Below are 14,231 nucleotides of genomic sequence, written 5' to 3' on the forward strand. Positions count from 1 at the left end.
TACATGGCCGTCCACCAAGTGACATCCCAAACTAGGACAGTATGAACTAGAGAAGTAGCCAAGAGGCCCATGGTTCCTCCAGAATGGCTGCAGAGATCCATCACCCAGGTGGCAGAATCTGTCCACAGGACAACTATTAGTTACAATGCTTCTCAAATCTGGCCTTTATGCAAGAATGGCAAGAAGAAAGCCATGTTTAAACATAATCGATAAGAAGTCCAGTTTGTAGTTTGCAAAAAGCCATGTAGGGGACACAGCTAGCCTGTGCAAAAGGTTAGATGAGATCAATGTAGAACTTTCTGGTCTAAATGCAAACTGATATATGTGGCGGAAATCTAACACTGCACATCTCCCTGAAAATGCCATCTCCACCATCAAACATAGTGTTGGCAGCATCATACTGTACGGATGATTTTCTTCAGCAGGGACAAGGAAGACGGTCAGTTGTTAGTAAAGTGATTGGAGCTAAATATAACTAGAGACTGGGATGTAGGTTTATCTTTCAGCAGGACATCGACCCTAAACATTCTGCTAGAGCTACAATATCAAAGCATATTCCGGTGTTTTTTGTTGGCCAGTAAAAGTACATACCTAATACCCATTGAAAATCCGTGGCAAAACTGGAAAACTACTGTTCACAGACGCTCTTCATCCAATCTCACTAAGATAGAGATATTTTGCAAAGAAGAATGGGAAAAAATGATGTGAGAAGCTGGACGAGATACTGTATACCGCAAAAAACTTGCAGCAGTAATTACAGCAAAAAGTAGTTCTAAAAAGTATTGACTCAGAGGGGCTGAACACAAATACACATCACAAATGTCAGATTTATAATTTTAAATATTTAGAAAACCATGTATAACTTCCTTTACATTTCACAAACACTTGCTACTTTGTGTTAAAATGTAAGTGTAATATGAAAAAAATATGGAAAACTTCTTGGGAAATGAATACTTTATCAAGGCACTGTATATCATGCCAAAAGCAAATAAGATTTTTGGTGACCCAAGAAGAAGAGTTGTTGGTGCTCGTCAGGCTTGAAAAGGTTACAAAACAATTTCTAATGAATTTTGACTCCACCACTCCAAAATAAGAAAGATGGTGTACAAATAGAGAATATTCTAGGTCATTATTAACCCATCTTGGAATGGTTGATCATCAAAGATCACTCTAAGGCCCCTTTCACACGTCAGTGATTCTGGTACGTTTGTGCTTTTTTTTAAACGTACCAGAATCACTGACATATGCAGACCCATTATAATCAATGGGTCTGCTCACACGTCAGTGATTTTTCACTGCACGTGTCTCCGTGCGGCGTACCCGCGTGTGCGTGATTGCCGCACGGAGACATGTCCATTTTTTTCTGGCATCACTGATGTTCCACGGACCACGCAGTGGTGTGGTCTGTGAAACACGTGCCAGAAAAAAATGTGCTTTTAAAAAAAAATCATCTTTACTCACCCGGCGTCCAGCGATGTCCTCTGCAGCCCGTTCTGCCGGCTGCTTCTGAGCCAGCTCATTATTGTCGCGCATATTCATTATGCGCGACACAGCCGACCCGGAAGCAGCTGCTGCGGGGGTCAGCGCCGGCCGGATGCTGCACCGCGGGAGCGATCAGCACCATGGACAGCGGGAGCGCGCACAGGTGAGTAGTTTTCTAAGTGCAATCACGGGCCACGGGGAACGGAGCCCAGATTGCACTTAGACAACCCACGTGTGCCGTGAATCACGGCACACGCAGGGACATGTGCGTGTTTTACACGCCAGTGAAAAACGTCACTGTTTTTCACTGACGTGTGAAACGGGCCTAAAGGCCACTTTACACACAGAGATAAATCTTTGGCAGATCTGTGGTTGCAGTGAAGTCATGGACATATTGTTCCATTTGTACACAGCCACAAACCTGGCACTGATTGTTCACAATTTCACTGCAACCACAGATCTGCTGCAGATTTATCTCTGTGTGTAAAGTGGCCTTAAGACAAGGCATAGAATAGTCTGTGAGGTCAACAAGGAACTAAGGGTCTTGCTCACTTTGAGTTCTTCAGTACACCATGAGCAGAACACTAACCAACAATGGTGTTCATGGCAGGATTGCAGTGGGAAAACCACTGATCTCTAAAAAGAATATTGTGCCCTTCTACAGTTTGCTAAAGATCATCTGAGCAAGCCAAAAGTCCACTGGAACAATGTTTTGTGGATAAAAGAGGACAAAGATTTTCTGGTTTAAATAAGAATCATGTTTAGAGCGGAAAAAAAACATTGCATTGCATAATAAAAATTTCATACCATCTGTGAAATTCATTGGTAATAGTATCACTGTTTAGGCTTCTCTTGCTTCATGTGGGACAGGACCGTGTGCCATAATTGTTGGAACAAAGAATTCTGAAGTATTCCAACAAATTCTAAAGGATAATGTCAGAACATTTGCTTATCTCAGTAGATCATGTTTCATGTAGCAAGACAAGAAAGTGACTAAAAGTGCTCAAATGCTACAAAATAATGGCTAAAGAATACATATCACCAAAAAGTACAACACCTTTTAATTATTTTACTATATTACACATAAAAACAAAAAAGCTTTTCTCAATATAAGAAATTAAACAAAATCATTAAATAAAGGCATGTGCATTCTAGTAAAAAGGCATCGGCATGGTATGAAAATGCAACTGTCTAAGAAAATCACCGTCAGCTCCCAGCATTCTCAGTGGTACCATGTCACTGTAAAAATCTGGATCCACACGGTTTCAAATGTATCTGAGTGCCGGCGTAGGGTCCCCCTGTATTATGATACCTAGCACAGAAAAAGCCTATGGCTACAGGCTGTAGCCCCCAGCTGTGCACTTATCTTGGCTGTGTATCAAAATAAGAGGAACTGCATGTGGATTTGTATTTATTTATTTATTTATTTTTAAATATTTAAATCATTTAAAAAAACAGAATGCGGTCCACCCGATTTTTATACCAAGTGATGATAAAGACCGACAGCTGGGGACTGGTATTTTCAGGCTGAGGAGACCCTTGCTTATGGGCCCCCCAGCCTAAAAATAGTAGCCTGCAGCCAAACGGGATTGTCACATACATTAGATGCGACAAGCCCGGCGCTTTACCCGGCTCTTCCGATTGCCTTGGTGTGGTAGTAATCAGGTAATAAGTAGTTAATAACAGCCTACAGCTGCCACTAAGCCCTAGATTAGTAATAGGAGACATCTACGAGACCTCCCCATTACTAATCTGTAAGTGAAAAGAAATAAGCACAAATTAAAAAAAAATCCTTTATTTGAAATACAAGACAAAAAAGTACCCTCTTTCACCACTTTATTAACCTCAAAACACTTCTGCAGGTCCAATGTAATCCACACGAGATCCGACAATGATTTCAGCTCTGCTACATCTGAAGCTAACAGTGAGCGCCATAGAACAAAACCGCTCGCTGTGAGCTGCAGGCAGAGACTGAGTGAGCCACGCGATCAGTGGGGACGTCACTCAGGCAAGTTGCAGTCACAGCTGGAGGTTCCCACGGTCTTCCACCTGTGACCGCAAATCAGTAAGCGTGTTGTATGTTTTATTTTGTCATTTCTCATTACACAAAACATAATTTTTGGGCATCTAGGGTTTGATGTCTTTGCCTGTGTGTGTTGGATGGGTTATTACCAACAACTGGTTAAAAAGTCAGGTTAATAGAACCTTTAGCAATACATTTACTTAGAAAATTGGTGACGTGTGCAATATTTATTTCACCAGCTGTATAAATCAGCGATTATTAGATAGATACTGTCTCCTTTGAAATTTACTATCAATCTAAAACAAGTAAACACACACATATAATTATATTTTTTATTTTTAGATAAATGTTGCTTTTTGCTAATAGGGCCTCTTTAAAGAATATTGGCCGATTCAAAGTCCTGACATTAATACAATTGAAATTTTGTAAAATGACTTTAAGTGGGAGATGGGAGAAAACCAACCAAAATAAAAGACTTGAAGCTGTTTTGTATAAAAAAAAAAAAACAGCTAAAATTCCTCAAATACAATGTTCAGGACTAATTATCATGTCCCAGGATTGTTTAGATTTGTTTAGAGCAGTGTTTCCCAAACTCCAGTCCTCATGGCCCCCAACAAGTCCTGTTTTCAGGATTTCCTTACTATTGAACAGGTGATGGAATCATTATCAAGGAATCACCTGTGGTATATTAAGGAAATCCTGAAAACATGACCTGTTGGGGGTCGTGAGAACTGGAGTTTGGGAACCACTGGTTTAGAGTTATTCCTGCCAAAAGCCTCACGCCAGATGCTGAAACCAAAGGTTCACAATATTTTGCCACCTGCAGACGTGTCGTATTAGATCACTTTGTCATTTAAAAATAACAAAGTCTAATATTTTTAACCATTTATATGACTTGATTATTTCTTAGGACTTGTGTAAATATTGGATGTAGTTTTAGGTCAAATTTATTCAGAAATATGAAAAATTCTGTAGGGTTTGCAAAGTTTCAACAATCACTTTAAATGTTGAAAATGAATACAACCTATATTTAGAACATGACGTAAAACCTTTCTATGACTTGTTTTTGTGGCTCACAATGAAGGTATAGCACATATATTGTGAAGTAAGACTAGAAATTCAAGTTATAGAATGTAAAATGTTATTTATAGTTAAGAAGCCAATTCACTAAAGCACGTAAAAGAAAATATTAAACATAAACACTACTTGTCAAACTAAATGTCTTCGGTTGACTGCTTTATTGGAAAGGACATTCCATAAACAGCTGACCATAAGCTTCCAACTCTATCTGGCATCAAAAATTAGTGTTTTGTTATCAGAATTCCCATTATAAATAGAGTTGAGTGAATATCTAACTATTCGTACTCGCTATACTCATAACAAGTACTGTCTAATATTCGCGTATTCATTCCGAATAGCATGTGAAATGCAAGTCAATGGGGAATACTCACAATGTAATGAGTAATCTGAATGCCGCACTATTTGATACTCGCACGAATAGTACAGTATTTGGGTTACTCGTTACTTTTTGAGTATTTTCCATTGACTTGCATTGCACATGTTATGCGGAATGAATATTTATTAGACAGTACTCGTTATGAGTATAGTGAGTACAAATAGTTATGTACTCGCTCAACTCTAATTATAACCTAAGTACATAATTTAATAGATATCCTAGACTTGATGAGCCTTGTATACTTCCTTAGGCCTCTTTCTCACGTCCGTGTCTCCGGTACGTGTTTGGTCCGTTTACTCACATACCGGAGACACGGACACACGTAGACCCATTAAAATCAATGGGTTTGCGCTCACGTGCGTGTTCTGCCATGGACCATGTGTACGTGTGGAGCATACGTGTGTCCATGTGCTCCAAACGTCAACATGTCCGTTTTTCTCCTGCATCACGGGTGTCACATGGAATGCAAATGGACCACACGGAGGTGTTCCATGTGACACGTGCCGGAGAAAAAACACGTGTTTGAGAAAAAAAAAAAACTTTACTCACCTTCTCCAGCCCTCCTGTCTCTGTCGCTGTTGTCACTTGCTTCCGACCACTGCTCATTATGCTCATTGAATATTCATTTCACTGTGGATGGAAGCTGCAGCAGCGGGGAGTCGGCAGGACTGGAGAGCGAAGATCAGCACCACGGACAGCGATGCCAGGGACAGGTGAGCAGAAAGTTCCCGTTCTCCATGTGTTATCATGGATAACACATGGAGAACACACAAGTGCCATAAACATGGCTCACGAAGGGCAAAATGCACCAAATCTGCATGGTTTTTCATGGATGGCAACATCAGGGATCTACCTCTTAAAGCTCATCAAGAGAATGCCAAGAGTGTGCAAAGCAATAATCAAAGCAAAAGGTGGCTACTTTGAAGAACCTAGAATAAAAGACATATTTTCAGTTGTTTCACACTTTTTGTTAAGTATTTCATTCCACATGTGTTAATTCATAGTTTTGATGCCTTCAATTTGAATCTACAATTTTCAGAGTCATGAAAATAAAGAAAACTCTTTGAATGAGAAGGTGTGTCCAAACTTTTGGTCTCTACTGTATATATATTTGGTATTGCCACGTTCAGAAATGCCAGATCTGTCAAAATATAAAATCAATTAATAGGAGTGGTACACAGCGTGGCGGTAAAAAAATTTCAAACTAAGTTTTTTGGTCTCCACAATTTTTTTTTAAAAAATGCAATAACAAGTGATCAAAAAGTAGCATCTGCAAAATGGTATATTTAAATATGTTATCGCAAGACACAAAAAATAAGCTGTCACTGAGCTCCAGATCCCAAAAAATGATAACGCTACAGGTCTCAGAATATGGCGCTAAAAGGGCAATTTTTTTTTTTTTGGACAAATTGCTGAATTTTGTTTAACCCCTTAGATAAAAGTTAAAGTATACATGTCTGGTATCTACAAACTCGGACCAACTTGAGGCATATTAGAGGTATGTTATTGACTGTGTTCACTATATAGTAAAACTGATATGCTGGTGTGATACTTCAGGTTGGTACGAGTTCGTAGATGCCAAGCATTTACAGGTTTACTTATATCTAAGAGGTTAAAATAAATTCAGAAGTTTGTCCAAAAAAAGTGTAACACCTTTGTGCCATTTTCCATGGCCCATAGTGTTCTCATTTTTTGGGATATGGGGCTCAGTGATGGCTTAGTTTTTGTGTCTCAAGCTAATGTTTTTAATGGTACAATGTTTGTGTAGATGCTACGTTTTGATCGCCTGTTATTGCATTTTGTGCAACATTTGTGAAAACAAAAAAATGTAATTTTGCCGTTTGGAATCTTTTTGCCGCTGCGCCATTTACCAATCAGATTAATTGATTTTATATTTTGGTAGGTCGGGCATTTCTAAACTCGGTGATACCAACTATGTGTATATTTTTTTATTTTTGTAACCCTTTAATTTTCAATGGGGCGAATGGGGGGTGATTTGAACTTTTAGGGTTTTTTATTTTTTAAATAGATGGGTGGAGTGCTCAAAAAGGGACTAACATGTAATCTCAACAATATTTTAAAATGTGCAATTTTTATATGTTTGTGTGTCTGTTTGTGGGTACATTTTAATGAATATTAATAAAAAAAAAAAATTTTTTAAATTTTTATTTATTTTATTTGTCCCCGTAGGAGACTATAAGGCTCAGTGGTCTGAATGCTGATTCATTTCTGTTGATCAGAGCTGCACAGCTCTGATCAGCAGAAATGCTGCTCTCCTGTTACAGCCGGTGCTCTGCCGGCTGTAACAGAAACTACATCTTGATAGCGACAGGAGTCATCACATGACCTATCGCTACTGTGGCAATCATCAGCTCCCTGTGATTGCGTCATGGGGCCTCCGATGGCGGCGGGGAAAGGCAATTTCCCTGCTGCGGCCATTTAAAATCAGAAACAAGCTTATTGGATACAAATTTCTAACATTCTTTTGTGCCATACATTGTGATCACGTATACTGTACAAGGGGCTTGTTAGAAAGGGAGTAAACAAAAGAATAAACATTTAGTAATGGTTTGGGAGACCTGTCACAGGCACTTTAAAAAAGTTAGAACAATTTGCTATAGATCATTCACTGCATATATACTGCCATTATTTTTGGCAGCGCAAGTTGTGTTTAAACTCAATCATGCGCTGCGGAGAAGGGTGCAGCAATACGTGAATACTTTGATCTCCTGCTGATTTACTGTTTAGACAGAACCATTGTTGTCAACAAGCTTTCCTAGTAATACTTATTTAGAATAATTGTGCAGTGTAAATACACCTTAATTTGCCCTAGTTGATTTTAAAGGGAATCTGTAATCAGGTTTTTTCTATGTGCTCTTAGCACAGCATAATATATGGGGCTAAGGCCTTGATTTTGGTAATGTGTCATTTAGTGTGCGGATGTTTCAATAAAATCAGTATTTTATCAGCAGAAGATTTTCACTACAGGACTAAACTAAATGTCAGGTGGCTCTTGGACAACTTGTTATATATAACCCCACCCCACCACTGATTAGCAGCTTTCTGTCACTATACAGTACATATAGAAAGCTGCCAATCAGTATTGTGGGTGGGGCAGGAAGTTGTAATGGACACAGCATACTGATCACTGCTAGATCTGCAGAAGAGAAAATTGTGATTGTATGAAAAAGGCAGCATGTATACCAGTAAGTAACACATTACTGGAATAAAGGCTACTTTACACGCTACGATATCGGTACCGATATCGCTAGCGAGCGTACCTGCCCCCGTCGGTTGTGCGACACTGGCACATCGCTGCCTGTGGTGCACAACATTGCTTACACCCGTCACACGGACTTACCTTCCCTGCGACGTCGCTCTGGCCGGCAAACCGCCTCCTTTCTAAGGGGGCGGTTCGTTCGGCGTCACAGCGACGTCACACGGCAGCCGTCCAATAGAGGCGGAGGGCCGGAGATGAGCGGGACATAACATCCCGCCCACCTCCTTCCTTCCGCATTGCCGGTGGACGCAGGTAAGGAGATGTTCGTCGTTCCAGCGGTGTCACACATAGCGATGTGTGCTGCCACAGGAATGACAAACAACATCGTACCTGTGGCAGCAGCGATATTAAGGAAATGAACGACGTGTCAACGAGCAACAATTTTTCACGCTTTTGCGCTCGTTGACCGTCGCTCATTGGTGTCACACGCTGCGATATTGCTAACGGCGCCGGATGTGTGTCACTAACGACGTGACCTGGACGATATATCGCTAACGATGTCGCAGCGTGTAAAGCACCCTTAAGACTCTCAGCTCCTAAATCATGCTGCTCTTACGTTACATAGCCAAAACCTGGTAACAGATTCCCCTTAATAATTCCCCACAGTTTACCTTGGGTTTTACAATTTGTCCATAAAAATGTTGGTTACTAAAAATGTCCATAAAAAAAAGAAAATGAGTCTGATAATCCTGGTACAGATTTAGGTGCCAATCACATTCAATGCCAATTAATTTTAATAAATTTAATAAATTTAATTTAAATTAAATTTAAATTAAATTTAAATTTAATAAATTTAGGTGCCAATCACACCAATCACATCACAGAAAATGTTCTGTGATTTTATAACAGTCATGACGGTGAAATGGTAAAGGAAATGGTTAGTTTGTTCTAGTATATTTCCCATTGACAAGAAAGCGTATTTTTTACATCAGGAATGACTGTAGACATGTAGGAAGTTTGGAATGTAACCGATGGGCACTTGTATAAATATAAAGCACATATAACTAGTGTTCTGAACCACACTCCATGATTCTGGCAATATTTTGCTATAATGCATCATGTTCAGGTTGAAAGCCTCTAATTAATACTAACAGTTTGTTCTGGAAAGTGAAATGGCTAAATATTGAACAGCAGGTTAGCAAACTACATGCTTCTATCTGTGAGTTCAGGTAATTATGATTAAAGTGGATCTACAGTCGTTATTATAAGACCTATGAAATGTTGTCAAAGTACTGAGTGTTTTTTCTACACTCAAGCTGCTACAAATGGAAATCAGTATAACATGTAACATAAGGCTATGTGCACACTAGAACGTTTTTGCACTTCTCAAAAATGCTGCATTTTTGGCGCAGAAAATGCATGCGTTTTTACAGCATTTCTGTGTGTTTTTGGCTGCGTTTTGCTGAGTTTTTGGTCACTGCGTTTTGCTGCAAATTTTCCAATGCATGGGTGAAAAACGCGGTAAAACACAGGAAAGAATTGACATGTCCATTTTTTTTTAAGCTCAAAAACGCAGCTAAAAAAAAAAGCTGTGTGCGCACAGCAAAAATGAAAAGTCATAGACTTTTCTGGGGAACCAAAGTCATGCGGTTTGTAGACAAAAAAAGCACAAAACCGCACCCAAAAAATGCGCAAAAACGCCACAAAAACGCTCAGTGCGCACATAGCCTAAGTAGTCATAGAATAGAAATTAAATTTGAGTTGAGGATGTACATCTCAGGAACAATACACTTTACCTCCTTTGCATTATTTGACATATCACTATGTGACAGGTTGTGCCTTTGTCTTTTATGCGGGTTCCCCGCTGAGCCTGCATCATTCCCTGCACATGATGGCTAACTTAGTCAACTGTCATGTTGCCTCTAAAAGCCGGGGGTGGATCAGAGATCTGCTCGCGGCTGTTAACCAGTAAAATCCCGCTGTCAATCTCTCTCAGCATGGATTTTTAGAAGCGCTGGGGGGAACATGTCATTCCCTGCTCCCATCAGTGGCCCTGTAACATGATCGCGGGGCCTGGATGGGTTGTCATTACAGTCGAGGATCAGGTGTTGATCCCTGTGTCTGTCATTATGATCCTCCCGTGATCGCCGGCTGCGAGCCGGCATTCATAGGAGATTGTGATTTCTGCTATATGCACGTGATCGTATGATCACAGCATCAAGTCCCCTAAAAAAGTATTAAATACAATAAAAATTGGGGAAAACATTTTTAAAAATATGAAAAAAAAAATTCAAATCACCCACCTTTTTCCCTATTACAAATGAAACAATAAAAATACACATATTTAGTATTGCAGTGTTCGTAACAGTCAAATTATCAAAATATACAATAAATTATTCCAGTCAGTAAATGGTCTATCGAGTAAAATAATCAAACAGCCAGAATTATGTTTTTTTTCAGCCACCAGAACATTGCTATAAAAGGCAATCAAAATATCATATCTACTCCAAAATGATATCAGTAAAAATGTCAGCTCAGGGCACAAAAAAAGGAAATCACAAGGTGAAGAAGGGGTTAATGGGATCTGGGTGACTTTGTAAAGAGAATTATAACTAGCTGAAATTGTAAAACAAAATATTCTATAGAAAAAAAGAATCCTTACTCTTGATAAGACCTTGTGAAAATGTTGGGTTCCAAGATTCCCAATCTTTTGTTATTTATTTTTGCCATCAAAATTAATGTCTGCTCGTAGAGCTTGTGTGTTTAATGGAAGGTCATAATTTTCAGCCCAGAGAGTGTTCAATTGCCATTGATCCTATGTTACATTAACATCATGTCTGTGATTTATTTTTTGTGTATATGCTGGGAAAGCTCCCAATGTATAGGCTAAATGTGTCTCTATACAAATTCAGCCCAATTTCAACTGAAAGAGGGTCCTATTAATCTGCATCTGGGTGGTATATATTAGACTATGTTATTTTATACAATGCTATCAAATACAAAAGTATACATTAGACCAAAGCAATGTGTGGTGAGCGGGCCACAAGCAGCCCTCTGGCTTTTCGTGTGCAGCCCAAAGACCATGACAGCCAATGGTCCCATAGAATGTGGTCGCCCTCTGCCAAGTATCTCAATTTCACTGGTATCTTCATCCTTGAGAGTCAGATATTGGTCAACAACAATGGAACAGAGTATCATAAGTCCCCTCTTCCAATATTGGGCCTGTTCATCTGAGAATGGAGCCGATGCAAACACATCACTACATTGTACCAGCTGTGCGGATACTAAGATTAGTCCACAGACTGGAGCCGTGTGGATCCTAAGAATAGTCCACTGACTGGAGTAGTTGGGAAATTGAGTAAGGTGAGCAGTTTTACTTTTGGTGTGGGAGGGCGCTATGTGGGGACATAATACTGCATGGGTGCCATGGGGGCAAATTGTACTATGTGGTGGCTTTGTGGGGACATCATACTGTGTGAAAGTCTTTGGGAGGATATCATACTGCTTTGAGGGCTGTGTTAGGACATCATACATAGCAGTGGGATTTGTAGGGACATCACAGTGAATGGGGAGCTGTGTGGGGACATCACACTGTTTGAGGGTATATCATACTGTTCGAGTGGCTGTGTAGGAACAGAATACTTTTAGATATAAATAGAGATAAATGTAGATGTAATAAAATGATTACATTTGCAAAATGTTGAGACTTGCTAAGCACTACTCACCTTTAGATGACCGGAAGTGCTTGCTTGGTGCTGTAAAGCCTCTAGTTCCATGCACATTAACAGCAGCCACTCTGAACTGGTACCACCTGCTTGGTCTGACATCAGACAGCTGTACCCTTTCATCTGTGCTCTGATGAAGAAAGTTCCATACTTATTAGTTTTAAATAGAAGCAACATGCTTGTTACTTACATAATAAAAAGTAATTAGGAAATAATGAAATACAAGTTTTACATTTACATTTTAAAAGCCTATATAATTTGGATTTTTTTTTCAAACTTATTATATATTGGAATTATTCAACATGCCTTGAAAATATCAAAATAAAAGTGTATTTTAAAAAATGCCATATTTCTTTATTTTAGTCCATGGCATTGGATATAGACGGAGAAGATTTTCAGAAATTGTGTCGTTGCAAAAGCCTCCTATAATATCGGTGTCTTTGTGCACATTTTAAAGCTTTTCTGACTATTGTAACTATGAGCATGTACTGTAGCTGCATACGACAGATTATTCAGGGGAAAAAATCATTTGTCTTCTTTTTCATTTTTCTAAATCCTTTTAGGTCTTACATCGTATAAAAATATAACTCCAATTAAAAAAAAAGTTGGTACGTTGTGTAAAATGTAGAGAAAAAAAGAATGCAATGGTTTGGAAATCTCATAGCCATATTTTATTCATAGCAGAACATAAAACACATATCAGAGGTTTAAAATTAGACATTTCTCAATTTAATTTGAAAAAATGAAGTCATTTAGAAATTTATGGCAGCAACACATCTTAAGAAATTAGGAACAGAGTCACGTCTATCATATTTTATCATCCCCTCTTCCTTTCACAACAGAATGTAAAGCCTGCTTTACACGTTACGATTTAGCATACGATATCGTATGCGATTGTACCCGCCCCCATTGTATGTGCGGCACGTTCAATTTGTTGAACGTGTTGCACAAACGATTATTTGCTGTCACACGTACTTACCCTTCCATACGACCTCCATGTGGGCGGCGAACGTCCACTTCCTGGAGTGGGAGGGACGTTCGGCGTCACATCGACGTCACGCGGCAGCCGGCCAATTGAAGCAGAGGGGTGGTGATAAGCAGGACGTAAACATCCCGCCCACCTCCTTCCCTCCGCATTGCCGGCGGGAGCCGCGGGACGCAGGTAAGACCTGTTCATCGTTCCCGGGGTTTCACACACTGCAATGTGTGCTACCTCGGGAACATTGAACCACCTCACATTCAATTTTTAGCAATTGAACGACGTGCGTGCGATGAATGTTTCAACGTTCAATCGCAATCGCATGTAGCTGTCACATGCTACAATATAACTTACGATGCCGGATGTGCGTCACTTACGACGTGACCCCGCCGACACATCATAAGATATATTGTAGCGTGTAAAGCCAGCTTAAGTCTGAGAAGTGAGGAGACCAATTGCTGAAGTTCTGGGAGAGGAGCACGGTCTCATTCATGTCTTAGACTACGATGACACAGGGCATCTTTTGCTTCATTTTTGGTCCATTTGTGAGGTCACAAAGATGCACCAAAATGCGTGCATTTCCTTTTCCCAGCAAAGTCTATGAGATTTCGATTTTGCTGTCCACATTGGGCATCTTTTGTTGGCTGCTTTTTGGCTGCGTTTTTTGAGGATGCAGCATGTCAATTCTTTTTGCGTTTTTTCCAGTGTTTTTGAGCCCTTCCAATCAATAGATTTGAATAAAAAAAACGCAGTTGGGCAAAACAAGATAAAAACGCAACAAAAATGCATTGCGTTTTTTGATGCATTTTTGCCACGGTACGTTTTTGCTGCATCTTTGTGGTAATAAAACGATGACACGTGTAAACATACCAAATAGGATTCTAGATGATCAACAAACCTGGGTCTGCTATAATGGATTTTTAATTTTATAAAGTGCCAAATATTTCCTATTGGTGAATGGTCTGGACAGAAGGCGGACAGTTCATTGCGTAAACTCTTCTTCTGTGAAGCCATTCTGTAGTGATGGATGCAGTATGTAGTTTGTTATTGTCTTACCGAAAAATGCAAGGCTTTCCCAGACATAGATATTGTCTGGATGGGAGTATATGTTGGTCTAATAACTCTATGTAAAGCTCAGCATTGATAGCGCCTTTCAAAATGTATGACCTGTCCATTCCATAGGCACTAATGCAACCCAATACCATCAGTGATGCAAGGTGATGGTCCCTCACGTCCTGAGTCAACAGAATAAAGAGTTCATGGCTTTCTTAAAGAATTTCAAATTTTCATTAACCTGACCCCAGTTTTCCATTTTAAATGAGCTTCGTCCCAGAGAAGAGGGCAGT

General features: G+C 39.6%; 1 protein-coding gene across 2 annotated transcripts in view; it reads right to left on the reverse strand.

Moving 5' to 3' along the window:
• Positions 1-14,231, reverse strand: part of ANOS1 (anosmin 1) — a 356,611-nt gene that overhangs the window by 136,341 nt on the left and 206,039 nt on the right. For both annotated transcript variants that reach the window (XM_075335484.1, XM_075335483.1), the window contains one exon: positions 11,907-12,036. In XM_075335484.1, the coding sequence (XP_075191599.1) occupies positions 11,907-12,036 (130 nt within the window). The remainder of the gene's footprint in view (positions 1-11,906; positions 12,037-14,231) is intronic.

Source organism: Anomaloglossus baeobatrachus, chromosome 2 (assembly GCF_048569485.1).
Source record: "Anomaloglossus baeobatrachus isolate aAnoBae1 chromosome 2, aAnoBae1.hap1, whole genome shotgun sequence".
Classification (NCBI taxonomy): domain Eukaryota; kingdom Metazoa; phylum Chordata; class Amphibia; order Anura; family Aromobatidae; genus Anomaloglossus; species Anomaloglossus baeobatrachus.